We start from the raw sequence: 21,997 nt of genomic DNA, 5'->3' as shown, positions 1-21,997 counted from the left end.
TTGGCTGCCTCGTGAATAAACTCTTTCTCTGTTGCAAACCTTGACATCTCAGCATTTGGCTCGTTATGAGAAAGGCAAATGAGCCTGGTTCGGTAGCAATAGCATCTCTTGAGAGGGTTATTGTATGAATTAAATAAGATCACATAGGTAAAGAGCTTTACCTATGTACAGTGACTGGGACATACTAACTACCTAATAAATGTTACTTATTTATTCATTTATTACTATTATCAAATAGTACTGGGTTCAAAGCAACATGCAAGATATCTCGGGAATACCAAGGATATAAGATATTGATCCTGCCTCATGGAGTTCACAATTTAGGAACAGAGATAAAATGCCTGCAAATAATTATAATGGGAGGCAACATGTGTTAAGAACCTTAAGGGTTCAACACAAACAAACTGTAAAGTCTGTTTGTAGTAGGTGGCTTCTGAACTGGGATTGGACAAATGGATAAAACTTTGAAAAATACATGTAGATTAAGAGCTCACTCCAAGCTCTGAGAAGATATTGTGTCAAGGTTCAGAATTAAGAAAACCTAAGGCCTGCCTTGAAAACCACAAAAAAATTAATTTCGCTTAACTACAAAGTAGTCTAGAGGACTATAAGACTAAAAAGGTATGTTAGGACCAAGCAGTCGAAAGCCTTGTCTGACAAATTGGAAAGGCTGTATTTGAACCAGAGGGGAATAAGAGAGAATAAATGTTTTTGAACAAAGGAAAAAAATGAAACCATTAAAATATGATTTAAGGAGTTTAAGGAACTGTCAAAGGAGCCTAAAGACAAGGAGACCTATTAGAAGATGATCACAATAGTCCAGGCATTAAGGGGTTAATGCTGGAACCAGAAGTTCTGCTAACAGCAGGAAAAAAGGATACTAATATGGAAAAGTAGTAAAGGGATTATCAACAGGATCAGTTATGGAATACACAGTAATCGAAGGTAATGCTGCATCTGAACAAGAACAGTGTAAGAATGATCCTATAGTTAGTCCACATGGAGAGTATGGTTTCCAAAGAGAGTAAACCTCCACAATTTAGAACCAAGGCAAAAAAAAATTTTTTTTCTGAAATATAAATCAGTAAGAATAATAACAATACAACAGCAATAGTAATAATTTATATACTATTTGTCAGGTACTGTTCTAAATTGTCCTAAGTCCTTTACATATAGTAATTCACTTCCTCATTAATCCTGTGAGAAGATACTTTTACTTCTCCATTTTTGAGAAAACGGAGGACAAAGGTTTTAAGTAACTTGCTCCAGGTCAAAAACCTAGGAAGTAATATAGCAGTGATATGAACCCAGGGAAGATGGCTCTATGACCACTTTCCTACCCAGTATACAAAATGCCTCTAGATATGTAACACATAAGATTAATACCAACCCTAAGAGATGGTGTGCAAACATGCTGCTGATAGACCTTAGTCATCAGCCAATTCTAATCAAAGTCGTCAAGATAGCACCTTAGGGAAATAGGAATGTAATTTAAGCAATGTAAATAACACTGAAATCTGACCCGTTGTGTTGACATTTTCAGATAACTATTAGTTGACATAATTGACAAAAAGTAGTAGTTTGCACAGAGCTTAGAGAAGGGGATTAAAGAAAAAGAATATCCCAGTATAGGGGAAAGGCTGACCTGACTATTTGGCAAATAAAATTCCAGAGAAGAAAAGAGATTACTTTAGCTTGAGGTCAACATCCCCAACAGTCAGCAAGAAAACTTGGTAGTAATCTAGTTTGCAGTGTAAACTTTCCTCTAGGAGTCACTTAATTTATAAATATTTCGGTTCAGCTGGCAGTTACTGATTTCAATGCAAATAAATAAATGGGCATTCTGATATATCAGCTTGCTTTCTTCTAAATTTGGTTACTGTTGAGTCTGGTAAGTTTTCAGTAAACTGGTAAAATAAAATTCCTAAACTTAAAAATTTGAGGATGAACTCTTCCAAAACTATGAAATCATGGTGTTAAGATCCAGGTGACCAGGCAGTTTCTTTCTCTCTATTTCTGTACTAATTGATTACTCATTATACATTAACTCCTGGGTGAGGTGGGGATATATCAAAAACCAAAACAAAGAGTTCTTGTCCTCATCGAGCTTACAGGCTAGTCTCACTTTAAAACAGGTAGCATAAGCAAAAGTATAGACAAGAGAGAGTCTACACTAATTAATTTTGATTGTCCTTGAAGATAATGAGCTAACTGAGGTAAAAGACATGGAAAGAAGAATTTTAACTCACTGTATATTCTTTTTCATATATTGAATTATTTTTAAGCAATGTGAAGGTATTATATGTTTTTAATGATTAAATAAAATTATTAAAAATTGGTAAAAATAATTAATGAATCAGAAAATAAATTTGAAGAATTATTCAGAATATAGCATAGAGGGATAAAAGAGATGGAAAAAAGGAGTCAAGAGATACGGCTGACAGAATGAGGAGAGTCAGCAATAGGAATTCCAAAACAAGAGAATTAAGGAGAATGAGGGGGAGAATAATTGAAGAGATAATAATTGAGAATTTCCAGAGTTAAAGATATGAGTCTTCAAATTGAAGAAAACACACCACATCTCAAGACAGATAAATAAAACAAAACCTATACCTAGACATCTTGTGATAAAATTACCAAACAGAAACGTTACAGAAGAAAATCTTGAAAGCATTCCAGGGTGGGACGGCGGTGGGAGGAGAGACAGATTACCAGCTAAGAAAAAAGCAGCATGCTGACAGCTGACTACTCATTTCCAAGAAGATATAAGATAATGAAATTACATCTTCAAAGTGTCTAGGGAGGGACTTCCCTGGTGGTCCAATGGCTAAGACTCCACACTCCCAATGCAGGGGGTCCAGGTTCGATCCCTGGTTAGGGAACTAGACCCTGTATGCCGCAACTAAATAGATCCCGCGTGCTGCAACTAAGACCCAGCAGAGCCAAATAAATAAATAAATAATTTTTTTAAAGTGACTAGGGGAAATAACTGTCAACCTACAATCTACACACAGTTAAGTATTAATCAAGAATGAAAGCAAAAGAACACTTTCAGTCAGAGAGGCAATGTCATTACAGGCAATAGAGCTTCCACCTGTTATTTTGGGATGATCTTGGAAACCAGCCTTCAGTCTATGAGGAAGCCCAGGCTACATGCAGACGCTACATGTTCGTGTTCTAGCTGGCAGCCAGCATCAGCCAGCCTTTGAGATGACTCCAGACACCATCTGACTACAACCACACAAGCACTCTCAAGTGAGAACTACCCACACATGTCCAGTCAAGCCCTGGAACCATTAGAGAAAATAAATAATTGACTGCTATTGCTTTAAGCTAGTAAGTTCTGGGATTTAGCAATAGGTGACCCGGAACATGAGGGCTGAGGTAAGGGAAAAAACCATCAACTACATAAACTTCAAAGTATGAAATTTCTTTTGCAGCTAATCTTTTGATTGGTCCAGCACGAGGAATTGTTGAACTGCTTTTGTCTATTTTTTTTCCTTTTGCTTAGTCATATATTCATTAGCCTTTTAGTGAAGGTTCCTTCTATAAAGTCCTACGGTATCTTCGTTGAACTAGGAGAGAATATTTTCCATATCTCAGCATGAGAAGAGAAATTAGTACCTCTGTTGGTGGTAGACAGATATGATCGTGGCAGCAGGAACCAATCACCCCTGAGCCCAGGTAAGACACAGACCTGAAGTGCAGTGTAGAAATTCATAAGGAGTAGGTGTATAAACAATGGTCCCTTCCTACATCAGTCACTCTGTCACAGAGGTATCTAAGTTGAAGAACTGGCAGTTAAATTTCTGATCATGGAGTTCTATTTTAAGCGACTTTTCAATGGAAAGTTGAAAACACATAGGTATGAAAAATGCATTGGCTCAGGTTGTAATAAAATTTCCGTAACGTCTTTGAAAATTTACACATTTATGAAAGAAAATTAATTCCTGATTAAAGGTTCTGAAAATAAGTTGGATTTTCTTTGTTTTGTTTGGGAACAGATGGTTGCTTGTACATTAGGTCCTAAGCCTGTATATGTAAAGGAAGCATAACAATTACACCTTAATTGAATGGAACACTAGACTGAAGAATGTTTCTACTTCTATACACAAAGTATTTTATAGGATCACATCCACTTCTTGTTAATTGTTTACAACTATTTCCAACCAATCTAGAGGAACTGTTGACTTTTTAAAAATAAGTACAGTAATCATGTAGTATTGTGCTCTTACAGTACAGAGGGTACCAAGATACAGAAAATTTCAAAATTCATTAAAAACCCTCTTCTTTTTTGCCCCTCCAGATATTACCACTTTCTCCCCTTTGCTCTTCCAGTCCTTCCAATAGCACTGAAATTAAGTTTGTATATTAAATTTTGTTTGAAATACCTAGAGTGGCTTCTGTTTTCCTGACTCAGCAATGACTGAAACAGTACTTGTTAACAGAAGAGTTATTTGGTTTAATTGTGGAGAAACCATTACCACTTTCTTTCACTGATTCTTGGATCTACATTCTGACTAAGGGAGAAACAGCATCATATACAGCATTATCTAGGACAGCACCCTAACTTCATAGGTTACAGCTGGTATGGAAAATAAGTCTTTTATGGTGTTTTACCAAGCCAGTTCCTTAGATTAGTGTATGATAAAGCCAGCGAATTCCATGTAACCATAGCTGTACTTCTTTTGCTATAAAATTAGTTTTTTAGCTGTATGGGCTATCAAGACAGTAGCCAACAAATCCCTTAAATCAATAGATGGAGTTGCTGACAGAAGCACTGCAGTGAGAGCAGTTAATTTCATATTTAAAAGAGGTGTCTATTCCAGTGAGGACAAATCACTGCCCCCTTCATGATGGAAGAGGTCTGAATCACTGCCACTAGTGGCTTGATGGTACCCTAGGGAATGGTGCCTTATAGACTGCTTAGCATTTGCCTCAGCTGTTGGCAGTTTGGGCTCTCAGCAGTGGTAACAACCAGAGCAGCCTTCATAAGGGGAAGTCCCACGTTTGAGCTCATGTTATCCAGGCTGCTATTTATTGTCCCTTTGCATATGAGCTCACTGACCAAACACCAGGGTGGCTAGGGGACGAGAGTGACTGACATCCACAGGACAGCTGATCTTGTCCATTTGACTACTGAGAGTCTCCACTACAGTGGGTAGTCTTTGATGAGTATTCACATGGGACACAAATACCCTCATACTCTGTGCCCATTACAAGATGCCCATCCACACATCTCTCCTCTAGACTTTCCTGTCACCAATCCTCAAATTCTGTTTTCTCCAAGTTTCCAAACAAACTGCTTATTAATCAAGGTAGATCTGTTTCCCTGATCATTTCTCCAACTACAGTGAACTTTTAGGTTCCCAGAGATTAGTATTAGCTCAGAGTCAGTAGCTAGTAACCTCCCAAAAGATCTGAGTATTTCACTTTTTCTAGGATAGAGTCACCCTACTAAATGGACGCAAATCCTTTTAAAGAAGGCTGATACATTCTTTATACTACCTTACACTCCAATGCTGTACAAAAGTACTCACGCTTTTTCATCTACGTTATCAAGAGTTTAAATAAAATCTGCATAAATTACTATCTTTAATATAAAAATATAATTTTGATGATTTTACTTATTTGTCTTAGCTCAACAATCAAGTTGGGGAAAATATATAGCTATGTGCTGTCAAAACATAATCTATCTTAATGTTAGCAAAAAATAAACATTAATTGGAAAATCTACAACTTATAGTTCCCGTTACATTATTACTAATGGTAAGTATATGTTGATTCTTGAAGGTTTATTATGCCTTACTGACAAGGATTGAACCATCAAAATGTAACATAATTCCAGGGGTTTCTGACGTATAATAAATGTTTACTGAGTTATCTTCTAGGGAGAAAACATTGTCCTGAGTTGGACTCAACCTTTTATATTACTGGAAACAGCCTTGAGAACATTGATTGCATCACTTCTCACTATGGGCAGATGGTTGGTCTACTATAGTGTTAAAAGTTCTTCAGGGTGGTGGCGCAGTGGTTGAAAGTCCGCCTGCCGATGCAGGGGACACGGGTTCGTGCCCCGGTCCGGGAAGATCCCACATGCCACGGAGCAGCTAGGCCTGTGAGCCATGGCCACTGAGCCTGCATGTCCGGAGCCCGTGCTCCACAATGGGAGAGGCCACAACAGTGAGAGGCCGTATACCACACAAAAAAAAAGTTCTTTAGAGGCACAAGAAGATATTTCTCAAACTAGATGAGACTAATCCTAGAGTCTAGGGTACACTCTAACGTTAAACCTTTTGTACAACTACTCGGTAAGAAGGAATTAGAACTGATCATCTGGCTTTATCCATGTATTTATTATATACTTATTATTTAAGTTAAAGTTATTATGATAGCCCTTGTTGAGCACCTTTGATCCCCCACCCTATTTCATTTATTTTACTGATGTCTAACCCCACTGATTTAGTCAGTCATTCCTCCCATCTGCTTCTCTGAAAAATGTAGTGTTTGGTAGTTTTAGCATTTCTTAGGGTGACTTAATAGCAGGGAATTTTAGTTAAATTATCAGATCAATAAATCATTAGGCAGAAATAACCAGCTACAAAAGGAAAATTTTAAAGTATTGATTTAAAATAAAAACAACTCTATAAACAAAGTAAAATATTTGTTATCTTCAAGAAGTAATCTTCATTTACATTTGATTATTTGATTCTGGTGTGATCAAGAAGTTTATGATGGGAAATATTTAATTCCATCACCAAAACTGGATTTTACTGACTAAAACAAAAGAACACCAACATTTAGAAATGCTTTAGGGGTAGCAGAAATAACTGGCATCACAACGCTGACATATAGGATAAAAATAAAGGTCCTTATTTCCTATTCTTGAATTACAAATGCTAGGAAGCGTAGATAAGAGCTTCAAATGTATAAAATGAAATCTAGTTAGTCTAAAAAGTAGGTCATGTGTGATCTATTACCTTCAGTAGCATTAAAGAGGAAGGTTAAAAAAATATCAGCTGTGTTGGATAATTCAGTCAGATTATTATGTGGATGCCACATATTTTGTCAGCTAATTTAATATAAATTTTACTATGTATTACATACATTTGATATAAATGTTATGTTCAAGCTGTGTTTACCAAACTGTAATATAGATACCATAAAAAGTTTTTACTGTCTATATTTTATATACATTATATGTCTCATATAAGAAACGCCTGCTTATATTCCTTAAGTCTCAATCACTTCCATTACATCTCATCTTTCCTTCTACTAACCTTAATTTAGATAGTTGATATAGAGAGATCAGAATTAAGCAATTAAGGATAACATGGGACCACAAGAGCCATTTGGGCAAATTACTGGAGGCTCCATCATCAGTTCTAGACATAAATACCTTTTCTATCTCCTCAATCTCTTTGTTCCAGTCTTTCTCCTTCCTCCTGATTTTCTTATTCTTTACCCTTTCATAGCTTGTGCTTCTCTCTTCTGTATCTTTTTTGGAACCTCTATATTACCTATTCATCTAATGTCATAATGTAGTACTATTAGCATTTAGCCCTCCAAGAAGTTGCCCTCCACCAGATAGACTATAAAAGACTCATTCAACTATTCAACACCCCTCCCCCGCTTTTTTTTTTTTTTTAACCATCTGCTATGCATCATACAGGTATAAATCTAGGTATAGAACAGTAAAATGAAGAAAAGTAAGCAAAGTTCCTGCCCTAAAAGTGGTCAAAGTCTTAGGGAGCTGATTATGAAATAAATTATGAAAAAGGTCTAAAATGATGGCATGGAGGGTGAAGCAACGAAACCTTTTCATTTTAAAACAAAAGGTTGTATTATTTTCTCTTACTCAACATAGTGACTGATATACAGGACATGGGGTATATGAAAAATCTGATAAAGAGGTGCAGTGATATCTGTGGAAACCCTAATGGGGGAGGGAAGGTGAAGTCTATCTGAGGGTAGAAAGGCCAAGCCTCAAAGAAAGTAGGTCAGACCTAAACATGGATAAACCTCTCCAATCTAGACAAGGAAAATTTTTTATCAATGGCTGAACATCTTGCACACTGCAATGAGTCAAGATGCTGAAAAGCCACTAATTTTAAGGTCTTTATTTTCTACATCTTTCATAAAAACTTTTGTTTCAACAATTAATCTATAAAACAGCCTAAAGAGTGTTATCTTTGTGTCAACCAAAGGATGACCTTTCCTAAATAACCTTTCTAAAACCTCAAGAGGTCAGCTATCAAAACATACAATATTAAGTTAATATTCTCTCAAATGCGAACTCCACACTCTTTGAAGCTACTAAATCATTAGTAGATATAAAAAACTGCTGTGATTGTAGGATTCCTTTCCCCAGGAATTATGTATGGTTATACCAGTATATGTTTTGTTCTTATGTTAAAATGGGGTAAGAGAGTAACAGGAAAATTCTTTCTTGTGAGACTTAATAAGAATTTATATACGTCAATAACACACACACGTAAAAATCCCCAGTTTCGTGATTATAATTGTTTTGTTTCAGAAAACCAGCTCTATGAGGTATTTCAAACCAAAGCCACAGGAATGTAACAGAGGTTACAAAGGTTTTGAAGATTACTAAAAGCATTTGAAGATGATAAAAATTAATCATCTTCCTTTCCTAAATTCAAGCAGAAGTCTCATTTTCCAAAATCATACACTATGATCACGAATGTCCATCCAGAATATGATTGTGTCCAAGGCACCATTTAGCACTCAGTCTATATTTAAAAATAATCAAACCAAATATGACAGCTAGAGAAAAAAATCATCTAAGCCTAAGAGATAAAAATTAATTAATTAAACTTGAGATATCCCCTCATATAAAAAAGTTCCCTCCCCCACAAAATGTGCCAAGTTATTGATAACTCCCCAATAAGATTCAAAATATGAAATTGAGAAAACATTCATTATTTTAACCACTTCATCCAAGGCTTCTTGAGCTGGAAATCTAGAGTTCATGAAATTGACACAGAAATACAAAGTTTTACATATTAAACCAAGTGATAAAATGAATATACACACTTAAGCATGGTCTAGTGATAGTTTTGGATTCAAATGCTACAATTTGGGGTTTTTTTCTTTTTAATAATTTCAACCTTATTTTATAAAGGTGAAATACACAAACATGATTATAAAAAGTAGGCAGACTACAATTTCCTACCCTCACTCTCCCCCTTTCCTCTCCTCTGCTCCTAAACCAGGCAGCTCATCATCTACTTCACAAAAACATACATTCATTGTTGTTGTGAGTATAATCTTTCAGGTTGAAGCTGCACACATTTATAGTATGCCTCAGATTTGGATTATATGACCTGTTTAGTTAACTTTGTAGATATGCCAATCTAAGCACAAGACATTTAATGTTTTTTGATTAATGTACAAGTAGAAGTTTTCTTAGTTTTAGAATTTGCCATGACTCTTCGATTAATTTTTCACTCCAAATGAAGCTTTATAATCTTTATATACTAAACAAAAGGTTTTTGTGATCTTGAGAATAACTTGATCAATCTAGACATAACTTCACTGAAATATAATATGAGACTAGATTGTACTGCCCTAAAAAATAAAATCTTAAAACACTTTTGTTTACATGGAAAGAGTACTGACTAGTTCGCTAGTGTTTAGATAAGAAAACCATTAACGAAAGTGCTCAAATTAATCCTGTATATGTATAAAAGGAAAGATAAGAAAGAAGCAATCTCTAAACCAATAGCAAATAAGTTCACTCTCCTACCCAAGGAGAAAGTGTGCAGAAATATAGAAATCAGCAATATTCCCATCCCATTTTCAACTTTTACCAAATTAGGTATTCTGCTCCTAATTGTATAACTGTGTGAACAACTGTTACATCAATATTTTCAATCTTAACTTACGACAATCATGTTTAGTTTAGACCCCTACTAAAATTGAAATAACACACTTTTAAACATTTCAAATTTAACATATCAGCTTTAAAGAGAAAATAAAGACTAACACTTGTAAATATGTTACAGTTTAAAAAGTATCTTCATACACATCATTGAAGAAGGGATGAGTATTCTCACTTACTAAGGAAAGAAACTGTAGCTTAGAGAGGGTGGATGACATGCCAGAAGTCAGCTACAATGGGAAAGATCTGGAACTAGAAGCCCAAACTCTTAGTTCAACAAACACATTTTCATTCACTTCTTTAACTGAAGGACCCGATTAACAGGTCATCTATTATTGATTCCTAATGTAACACTATAAACGATCTGCTATAATAAAAAGAAATAGAATTGACATATATTCACTGAGCATGCATCTCAAAACTAAATGAAACTATTTCACTTTAGTAAGCGTCCAAAATACTAATAAATTTGTAGTCACTACAAATTTGAGTGTATTTTTCAACGTTTAAAAATCCACTCATAGTTAGCCAACCTCCAATTTTTTAACTGAACTTACTTTAACATGACTGTTTTTTAAAGGATTTTAAGACCACATATTCACTTGACGAAACAATATGTATTAACTTTTACTACGTTTTCTTCAAATGTCCACTGTTTGAAGGTTTTAAAAAAAACTTGCAATTTTAGTAGTTTCCGTTGATTAATGAATGCTTAAACGGGCAAACTTTTTTATCATAATGCCCTCTGCTGGTAACTCAAGAGGTTCTAGTATATTTATTACAGGAGGTTGGATTAATTTCTTTAACTGTGGTCCCCCACCAACTGCATATAAATCTCTTGGAAAGCCTGTTAAAAATACAACTTCCCTCCTCTACAAAATACCTACAGATACTGTGATTTCAGAAAGTCTGGGATAAGATCTAGAACTCTTATCTTCCCCAACAAATAAGCAGAGAATCGTTGGTTTGGTTAGTTATACCAACACCCGACTTTCAAGGCACAGTAACTTTATGAAAAGCTCTGGGAAGGCATTATTATGCCTCTTTTATAAATGAAGACTGAGGCTCAAGACAATTTACTCCAGGTCACATGATAAAAAGTAGCAGAACAACTAACATTTTCTTTCTCCTGGAGGTATGTACACTTACAGGAAAGATTAACAAAACTGAATCAGCCTTAAAATTCAAGTATTTACTTCCTTAGATATAGTTTATGAAAGCAGTACATGCTATACCTTCTCAACCATGACTCCACAGGAAACTCACCAGGGGAGTTTATAAAAATGCATACACCCAGGTCCCGCTCCCAGAGAATCAGACTGAATAGGTTTAAGGCAGCACCTGGCCATTGCTCTTTTTTTTTTAAGCTCCCAGATGATTAGAATTGGCCACCAGGGCTGAGCACCACTTAGGCCCATGGTGCTCAGACTTTGGTGTGCACAGAATCACCTGCAGGACACAGACTGCAAGGCCCTACCCCGAGAGTTTCTGATTCAGGAGGTCTGGTAGAGTTTGAGAATTTGCATTTTTAACAAGTTTCAGGTGGTGATGATGATGCTAGTTCTGTGCCCACTCTGAGCACAAGTGGTTAAGCATACTGGCTAGTGGTTTTCAACACTGCCTACACATTAGAATCACCTGGAGAAATTTTTAAAATCCTGATAGCTAGGCACACCCTCAGACCAATTCCATCAGAATCTCTGGGGTGGGGTCCAGAGAACAATATGTTTAAAGCTTCTAAAATTAAGAAGCTTTCTCTACAGCAAAGTCTATAAAAGCTATTAATGGATGTATAGTGATTTTCTGAGTAGGTAATATAGTATGCAATATTTCCTAAGTTTTTTGGACCAGAAACACTTCTGTCAAGGCACATAATTGATGGCTCTGGGTGTGTGAAATATTAGCCTACAGGATAAAGTGGAAACTGCTTTATGTGGCCTATAAGACATTCCCCTCCAACCTCGATCCAGTCTCATCTTTTCCCAGACTCTCCCTGGCTCCACTGCCTGTATTCCTATTAAAATATCAATAACTCTCTATTGCAATTATTTGTTTCAATGTGACTGTTTGCACTATTTCTACAAGCTCATTGGAGTCAGAGTTTGCATCTCATTTATCTTTGATTCCCCAGAGCTAGCATGATGCCAAGCACAGGCAGTGCTCAATAAACATTTGTTGAGTAACTGAATTCAGACTAATATCCCTACTTTCTGTAGAAAAGGTAATGTGTCAAGCATGGCTTTTATGCAATGTAGCATGTGCAAGAACTTTTATACAGCTAACATCAGAACTGAATATCTCTTTTTCATAGAGCTACTCTTGTTTAATATTGCCTTAAATTAAAAAAAAGAGACTACATGCACTTAGAGATGATACTTAACTTGTCTTGGGATCTGTTACATCTTCAATTCATTAGTAACTTAAGAGTGGCAAAAAGCTCTGGTAATTTTTTATTCTAAGAATCATATTAGCCAAGTGATCCAAAAAGAGATACAAATGCTTTGTGCATTAACAACCAGATGAAGTTTCCAAAAACCCTTAAAGAGAAGTGAAAACAAAACCAAAAGCTGCTGTTGTTTTAAAAATCCAAGTTTTTAAAACTTGGACATGCTAAAATCAAATCAGTTTTGATTGTGTTTTTTTAATTTATAAAGAACAGTATTCTTCTGTCAGCAAGCTGCATGCCAATTCAGGTCAAGAAACTTTGGTATATAAAGAAAAAATTGCAAGACTAAGTTTAGTATTCTTCAGTGCCACAAAAGAAAACATCTGACTTCATGCTACAAAGGTGGTATGGTCCATTCCATACCTTTCTGGAACTATGTTTTCTATATATGTCACAAATATTTAAAATAATCACGTATGTATTAAGTCTCAAAGCATTATAAAACTAGGTTGCTTCTCAAACATTTTCAGTTTGTGGTACTGTTAGACTGTATTGGATGAAATCAACCATGTTTACAAACATTAACATATATTTGTTTTTAAAGGGCAGTGATAATTACCTTAACACATATTTTTCATTCAACAAGTAATTACTGAGTGCCCATTATGTGTCAGGCACTGTTCTTGGAGGTACAGTTATGCAATAAAGAAAATAAAGTTCCTTATGAAGCTTACAATCTGGTCTATTTTTTCCTAGAAAGGAAAAAAGTGGAAACGTTCATGTGGTCCAAATTAGAAATAGGGATTCTTTGCAAGGGAGGGAAAAAAGTTAAATCTAAAAGCCATTAGTTTATAAAACTTGCTGGAAGACTCCCAGCAACTCTGAAAAAGCTGATAAACTTAAAAGAAAGATGAAAGTAATAAACTTTAAAATTAGTTAGTATTTACCTCTGAATTCCTTCAAGAATAACCTTAACAGCTTCCATTAACTTTTGAAGATATACAAATGCTTCTTCAAATGATGCTATTTTTGAAGACATCAGAGCTGAATTTGAGCCCAATCTTTGAAACACATCCATGCTAAAATAGAGAAAAAAATGCTCATAGGTACACATGCATATTTAGTGTAATTCAAGTATTTTGATTTCTAATGTATAAAATTAGGTAATATTTATACCTCATCTCTCATAATGCTAATCTATTTAAATTAGAAATAAAAGACAGTGACTTGTGAATGTCCAGCCTACCATTCATGCAAAAGATATGGATCAGCAACTATACAGGTCTAATCTAAACTAATACTGTAAAAGCTATGTGAATAATGTTTCACTCTAAGAGGCCATAAGAGATGGAAGGGAAGTAATATCAATTTATATTCAAGTCGGTACATAAGTACTGACAGTACTCCCGTATTAAGGATGAAGAAAAAAAATCAGACATCAGATTTAGAGTTTGCTGAAACTGGTTGTTAAAAGTGTTCATACACTTTACTCTGGTAATTCCAATTTTAGAAATCTATCACATATTAATAATTATTCATAACTGGGTAACAATTAGTAATCACCTAAATGTTCAACAATAGTTTTTTAAAGTGTTAATAGTAAATTAGCCACCTGATGAAAGACCAAACAGCTATTAAAATGATGCTTATGCCATCTATGAAACAGAAAAATTAAGGTATACAAAATGTACTCAAATAATAACAACCATATAAAAAATCAAAACATATGCTGTATGGGCTGAACAGTGCCCCCCCAAAATTCATGTTCACCCACAACCTCAGAATGTGGCCTTATTTAAAACAGGATCTTTGTAATTAGTTAAGTTAAAATGAGGTCATACCGGATTAGGGTGGGCACTACCCTATGCGAAGACAAAGGCGGAGAGTGGAGTGATATATCTACAAATACTGCTGGCAGCTACTAGAAGCTAGGAGACAGTCATGGAATAGATTCTCCCTCAGAACCTCCTAAAAGAACCAACTCTGCAGACACCTGAATTTCAGACTTTCTAGCTTACAGAACTGTGAGTGAATAAATTTCTGTTATTTTATTTTATTTTTCACTATTTTTAATTGAAGTATATATAGTTGATTTACAATGTTGTGTTAATTTCTGCTATACAGCAAAGTGATTCAGTTATACATATACGTACATTCTTTTTTATATTCTTTTCCATTGTGGTTTATCATAGGATATTGAATATAGATCTCTGTGCTATATCGCAAGACTCTTGTTTATCCATTCTATATATAAAAGCTTACAGCTGCTAACCCCAACCTCTTTAAGGTTGTGCATAGGTGCTCTAATAATAGTTTTATAAAAAATATTATTTTTATTTTATAAAAATTGTGCATAGGGCCTACCAGATCTTCAAATGAGCATCTCTATGTGAAAGGCTCAAGCATGAATATGTTGAGAAGTTCTACAGTGACTCTGGTACACAACCAGGAATGGGAAACAATGAAGTAGGCTTTAAAAACTATATACCGGGGCTTCCCTGGTGGCGCAGTGGTTGAGAATCCGCCTGCCGATGCAGGAGACACGGGTTCGTGCCCTGGTCCGGGAAGATCCCACATGCCGCGGAGCAACTAAGCCCGTGAGCCATGGCCGCTAGGCCTGCGCGTCCGGAGCCTGTGCTCCGCAACGGGAGAGGCCACAACAGTGAGAGGCCCGCATACCGCAAAAAAAAAAAAAAAAAAAAAAAAAGGAAAAAAACTATATACCGATAAAATAATATAAGCATTTTTCACTTACTGAAGTACTATAATGTAAAGTCTATTATCCAGAAATTACCAAGAACTCTGTAACATCCAACACAAATGTATGTATGTTATAGGTCAGTTCTAAGGTACATAAAGTACTCAAATGTTTTCTAAATGAAAGGAACATTAAAATATCTTAGATATTGTTTTAAACTACTTTATTTTTAAAGTGATCATTGCTGGCATATACAACTTTCTGCTAACAAATATATCTGATAAGCCACAACATTAAAAATACGTTAAGACTGGACAAAACAAACAAAACCTTTACTTTATATGAAAATACAAAATTTTAAATGTTTATCTCACATGTCAGATATTGTTACCTCTTTAGGATAAAAGACTATATATTTGTTTGAAAAAAATTTTTAATTGTTGTCAAGGACTAAAAATGGGTCCCAAATCTATGACTGATTGAGAATAGATGTTTAAGTGGAGTGCTAATATTACTTTGCTGCTCTTGTAGACAATTAGAACAGATAAATGATCTTAATCCAAAACAACAAACTGGGCCCTCGAGACAAAAATCATACTACAAAGCATATAGTAAGATTAAAGTATTAATTATATAAAAACTATGGGCTTGGGAAAAGTATGGAAGGGAGCATGGCCTACTTTAAAACCAGTTGTTTTCAATTATTTTTTAAGTTACTCTAGCAGCAGCCTAAAGACTAGTCACAAATGGTCTCTATCTTTTCATTTTACCAAGACCATAATACTTCATGTGTATGAAATAGAAGTATTTCTCCATTTTAACTATTTATCTTTCTTTTAAAAAATTTTACATGAATTTTCCCTAATCCAGACTGATGTTTTCTTTACATTATTTTAAATCTCATTAAGGCTTTGTATCCTAATTCGTTTAGCCAATCTTGGTGACTACTCATTGGTTTTGACATATATAGGCAATGATTCTCATCAAGGTTTCACATCTGAATCACCTGGAGAGAAGCACTAGTTCAGCTTCACTTCAGTCCTACTGAATCAGCCCTTCTTAGATCCTAGGCATATATATTTTTTAAACTCTCCAGATAATTGTGATGTGCACCCCCTAGTTAAGCATCACTGTTTCTAAGGGTACAAATTTGACAAAAGGTCCTTTTAAGATAATCTAGTACAAACTATATTGTTAAACTCACAACCCAAACACTGTTTAATGAATAAGAGTAATGATGGAAAACACTAAAACTCAAAAATTCTTGGAAATTTAGTACCTGTTTTGATATATTGTAATCCAAACATTCTCTAGGATAGACCAGATCTCTTGATGCCTGTTGGGTTGGGGAAGATGAGAACCTGAGAAAACGGTGATTTCTTGGTTATTAGATTTCATCAAAGAATTATCTTCTTGCCTTTTACCCGCTGTATTTTTTGAAGGATTTTGCTTAAGTTTTGCCTTGACCTGGGGAAAATAAGAATTACATAATATGCAGCTAGTCCTTCACTAGTAAGTGAGAGAAAAGGAATGCTAATTGTTGCTTACAAATGTTCTAGCTTTCTGGGAAGTGCTGATTATTCTTTGTCCTTGATTATGTACAGAATATTCCCAGAATAGCATCAGAGCTAAAAACAATTTCCTTTTCCATTTATATCAAACAATATTTCCAACCTATTTATTACAGAGTATAGAAGTAGAATTCTACTTGTAAGGGATGAAGAAGTAAGTGAGCAACGAAATGGAAACAACTGTTATAGACTGCTCTTTTAAGAAGTTTGGCAGTTGATGGAAGGAGAAGGTACAGTAAATAGCATGACCAATTAAAAGTATTTAAGAATAGATCTAAGCATATTTTTAAGCAAGGTAAAAGAGTGATACTACTGGTTCAAGTGATTTTTTAAAAAAATCACCTTGGGGAAAAATATTAACTTAGGTGAAAAATATATCTGATAGAATGGAAAAAAAGCTTTAACTATGATTTTAACTTGGGTTTTTTGACTTGGCACTACTATAACTTCTTTGTGAAGTTAAAGTCTCTAGGTTTCCATTGTTGATAAAAGTATGATTTCAAAGGTTAGCTTCATGGATTATTCATGGTTTATTAGTTTCATGTTTATCAAATTTTAAAGAAAGGAAATTTCCAAAACTGTAACAGTTAATATTTATTGAGCATTTCTCATGTATAAGAATTTTCTAAGAACTTTACTTATAATTTTCTTATAACTTTATATATAGATATAAAGTTAATCCTCACAATTACTCTATGAAGCAGATGCTGTGATTATCTACATTTTATAACTGAGGCACAGAAAGGATAAGTAACTCATGCAAGGTCACACAGATGCTAAGAGGCATAAACAGAATTTGAACTTCAGTAGTCTATGAATGGGGTTATAATCTCTCTCCAACTATAAAGAGAATATTTCCCTTTTATTTCTTTTGAGGCAGGAAGAAAATTGCCTGTTTATATTAATTATGAACGTAATAAATACACATGAATGGAAAGATGTATTTTGTTCTCAAATAAATGTGTTTACTCACCACATAGTGCTTTTCCTCAGCTCTCAAACAGTAGTGTATACAACTACGCAAATGGATTGCTTTTTCAAACACTTATATAGCACTTACTATGTGCTAGGCACTAAGTGCTCTACAAATATTAATTTATTTGTCATGAAAGGTCTGAGGCAGAGATTATTACACTCTTTTTACAAACGAAGGGATTAAGGTTCAGAGAGGTTAAATAACCAGAAGGTAAAAACACAACTAGTCAGCCTGAGAAGTCTGAGGCACACAAGTCTAAAGTTTATTAACAAGACTTATTTTAATTATTCTATCTCCTGCAAGAGCAAGCCTTTTTTTTTATAGTGGTTAAAAGGCTTATAAAAGAAAAAAATATATATCCTTTTCTCCACCCCATCTATATAAAAATCTGGAAAATGATGCTACTTAACTTTCCATTCTTGTTTCTCAGAAGCAAACAAATAATGAATATTTCTCTTTTCCAGATTTTCTACACTTGGTAAATTCAGATACGGGGGATTTTTTTTTTATAGTTACTATATTTAGATATCCTATTCCTGGAGGTAATCTATTTCTTTTTGTTGCTCATGTTAGTGACACATGACTAAGTATTCAGGTCATATATCAAATCTACTGTATTCTACAAAACAAAACCCTATTGAAAGTGTATTTTAAAAGCCCAAGCTAAACCACAATGTTCCTGGCTGACTTGGACAATGAATTGTTTCAAACATGAAAATAAAGCAACACTTGAGAGCTCTAACTGTGGAAACAACACAGGTTCTTTCAAGCAATCAGACTAATGCTAAGTGTTGAGGGAAAAGCACTAATGAGGATACTGGTTTGCCACTTGCCTTCTTGAAGCTTACTAATGTGACAACTGGAAAATCAGGATCCAAGAAGAAATAGCTTACTAAATAATAATTCAAAATTTTTAAAAGGGGGCAATATATCATAGGCATACCATTATGTGATAAACAACACTAAATTTTAACATCACATTTTCATAGTAACTCCCATTGCTAGGTTTCCAATTGATGAAAGAATCTTGATATTCATTAACATTTTTACTCAGTCAATCCTAATTTTTTTTGTTCTCAATAATTTTAATTCAAAAACTGCTAAGGCTTTGAGTATCGTGAACTTTTCATCTTGTTCACCATGTCTGTTTCAGTAAAGATGGGGTTTAGGGCTCAGTTCTGTGAAGGAAAAGGATAATGTATTTTCCCCTACACAATTCAAGTACAGTACTCAAGCTGCAACTCCTACATTTCCAGGTCCATTCTTCCCTACTAAAGGTTCTAAAAGTCACACTTGCCATAGAAAAATATAACTACCGATGTTTTGGTTATCTTAAACCAAAAGATCATTCACCCCTTAAATCAATTCTTTCCTCAAAAATTATCATATATTTCCTATGAGTTTATCAAAAAGATGCTTCTTTTACTCCATAAGATACTCTCTTAAGCAAGTAAGTTCTTTCCTCACCAACTATGACTAAGTTTAACAGCATCTAATCCTTTCACTACTTCGTAAGTAGTGGGACCTATGTTACCAGAAGAAGTCATTGAGAAAAACCTGGCCAATTCAATAACTCAAAGAAAAAAAAGAATATGATATATACATACTAGATGAAAGTACCATTAATAACTTATCTGGTAATTGTGATGCTGAGTTTTTTGAGTTATTTCGGGCATATAAACTGTCCAGAATTTTCTAGATTTGAAATTAGAAGACTATAGAAATACAGTATTAACAGGGACAAAACTCCCATAGTTATTTTAAAGGGGAAAAAAGGCAATCAGTGCTAGGTGGACTGCATAAGACTCACATGAGGAGACTTGTTAAAAAATTGGTAGGTCGATTGGCAAAGTTTGAATAGGGTCTTCAGGTTAGATAATTAATTATGTCAATATTAATTTTCTGATTACTTATACTAGTTACATAACATATCCTTATTCTTTAGGATATATATATATGGAAACATTTAGGGGTAAAGGAGAATGATATCTGCAACATACTCTTAAATAGTTCAGAAAAAATATTTTGGTTAGATAAGTAGACAGGTAGATAGGGAAAACAATAAAGCAAATGTAATAAAATATTAACATTGGGAAATTGGGGTAAAGCATATATATGAGAATTCTTTATATTACTCTTGTAATTTTTTTGTAAGTTTGAAACTATTTCAAAATAAAACATGAAACAAGAACAAAAACATTACTGGGCACCACTGACAGAAGCTTTTTTTCAGTAAAGTTTGAGAGGGGCTTGGCATCTGCATGTGTAAAAAATTCAAAGTATCTTGATGCATGTTGTGATCCACTGTTCAGAAGCACTGAAAAATGAGTAGTCAGTAACAATGCATAGCTTTCTTCTATTCATAAATGAAATAATATAAAATCCCAACAACTGCTGTGACACTGCTTTCACAAGAGGATGTATGTTTTATAACTTGTAATAAGGATTGCTTACTCACCATTCAATTCACTTAATATTTACATTTAGCATGTTAGAATAAGTTAAAATCTTTTACCTACTGTTGTCTGCCCAATACATTTTTAGAATGTATGTGATTAGCTACTGTAAGTGGCATTCCAAAGGTATCTTACCTCTATAAATGTTTGGAGTAGGTTGTTTACTTGAGCAAAGGCCTGTGGAAGAATACCATCATAATTTGACCTTGTACTGAAAGCATGTAGCAAACTTTTAGAATCCTGAAGCAGCAATTTCACTGTTGTAAAATCCACAGCATTGTTAGCTGGTAACAGAAAATTAAGAAGGAAAAAAATATGTAAGAATGAGTATACAACACAAAAATGTTTTTGGAAAACCAATCTAATAATAATTATGGAATTTAAGAAGTGTACACATTTACACCTATAGGCCACTCCTAATTTATCGCTCTGTGTAAAAAGCATCAATTAGACTTAGTTTTAGACAAAGTTTTTGGGGTTGATTGTGGTATTCTGTACAGCCTGCCCTCCATATCCACCAGTTCCACATCTATAGATCAATCAACCATGGATCGAAAATATTTGGCAAAAAAAGTTCCATCAAGTTCCAAAAAGTGTAACCTGAATTTGCTGTGCACTGGCACCTATTTACATAGCATTTACATTGTAATAGGTATTACAAATAATCTAGAGATGATTTAAAGTATACAGGAGAATGTGCGTAGGTTATACACAAATACTATACCATTTTATATAAGGGACCTGAGCATTGAGAATTTTGCTATCTTTGTGGGTCCTGGATACCGAGACTATATTCAGATTCCAGAATGTCCCTCAACAAGGTCAACTTCAAAGTAAAAGTAAAATGTGCAACATACTATATATAAGATAGACAAACAACAAGGTCCTACTGTATAGCACAGGAAACTATATTCAATACCCTTTAATAAACCATAATGGAAAAGAATATGCATATATATATATATATATATATATATATATATATATATATATATATAAAACTGAATCACTCCGCTGTACACCAGAAACTAAGACAACATTGTAAATCAACTATACTTCAATTTTTAAAAAGTAAAAGAAAATGAAAGAACATTAAACTCTTCAGAAAAGAGATACCCACCAAACGAGTTAAACTACAGATTTTCAAAACTGAGGTTTGTATACATATTACTGTTGAGGTATCATAGAGTCACATTTTGGTGGTAAGCACTTAAATTATATGCAGAACCTTTCATAATCAACTCAGTTATCATGTAGTGATTTACCTTCAAAATTCATTACATGAAATATAATACTAGATTTACTGAAAATGTGTTCTCCCTGGACATAATATAACCTCAGTGGAAAAATAAGCAATTTGGGTAACAGTGAGCTGCGGGCAAGAGACCCTAGTAGAATTCTTTTCCCCCATAAATTAGCAAAGTGAGTTAATCTACAAGCAATAATTTAAAGATATAACTATTTTCTCTCAAGGAACTAAAATCGCCTACATTAAATTCTCAAACCAACTGGGAGAAGTGGTGACAATAATTTCAGATTCAAAAAGTTATGAACAAAAGGGGCTTCCCTGGTGGCGCAGTGGTTGAGTGTCTGCCTGCCGATGCAGGGGACACAGGTTCGTGCCCCGGTCTGGGAAGATCCCACATGCCGTGGAGCGGCTGGGCCCGTGAGCCATGGCCGCTGAGCCTGCGCGTCCCGAGCCTGTGCTCCGCAACGGGAGAGGCCACAACAGTGAGAGGCCCGCGTACCGCAAAAAAAAAAAAAAAAAAAAAAGTTATGAACAATGAAGTTGAATAACTTTCTAATGTCACCAAAATTCAGAACAGAAAAAAAATTATTTCTATTATTAAGACAGAATACTATGTAATAGATTTCGAAGGCATTTAAAATAACCATGCTACAGTGTGTCTATTTTGTTTTCTTTTAATGCTCACAGCTTCAGAAATTCTGTTATATTCTGAAACACTGGCATGGGTTTTCACTGGCACTATGAGTTAAAAAAAATA

The 21,997-nt window shown here is 34.5% G+C and overlaps 2 protein-coding genes across 14 annotated transcripts in view; one reads left to right on the top strand and one right to left on the bottom strand.

Annotated features, from left to right (window-relative positions):
* Nucleotides 1-21,997, top strand: part of TRMT1L (tRNA methyltransferase 1 like) — a 186,295-nt gene that overhangs the window by 82,389 nt on the left and 81,909 nt on the right. The window lies entirely within an intron of this gene.
* Nucleotides 1-21,997, bottom strand: part of SWT1 (SWT1 RNA endoribonuclease homolog) — a 95,799-nt gene that overhangs the window by 34,510 nt on the left and 39,292 nt on the right. For 11 of the 13 annotated variants that reach the window (XR_010839757.1, XM_067029552.1, XM_067029529.1 and 8 more), the window contains 3 exons: nt 20,127-20,275; nt 16,268-16,455; nt 13,238-13,369 (listed from right to left, as the gene is read on the bottom strand). Coding sequence is in view for 10 of the 13 variants with exons in the window: in XM_067029552.1 (XP_066885653.1) it covers nt 13,238-13,369; nt 16,268-16,455; nt 20,127-20,275 (469 nt within the window). In the remaining 3 variants the exon portion in view is untranslated. The remainder of the gene's footprint in view (nt 1-13,237; nt 13,370-16,267; nt 16,456-20,126; nt 20,276-21,997) is intronic. The other 2 variants (XR_010839758.1, XR_010839759.1) reach the window with 2 other exon arrangements.

Source organism: Kogia breviceps, chromosome 1 (assembly GCF_026419965.1).
Source record: "Kogia breviceps isolate mKogBre1 chromosome 1, mKogBre1 haplotype 1, whole genome shotgun sequence".
In the NCBI taxonomy this organism is placed as follows: domain Eukaryota; kingdom Metazoa; phylum Chordata; class Mammalia; order Artiodactyla; family Physeteridae; genus Kogia; species Kogia breviceps.
Note: the sequence above shows the minus strand (reverse complement) of the source record. Positions and strands in the feature narration are given on the sequence as shown.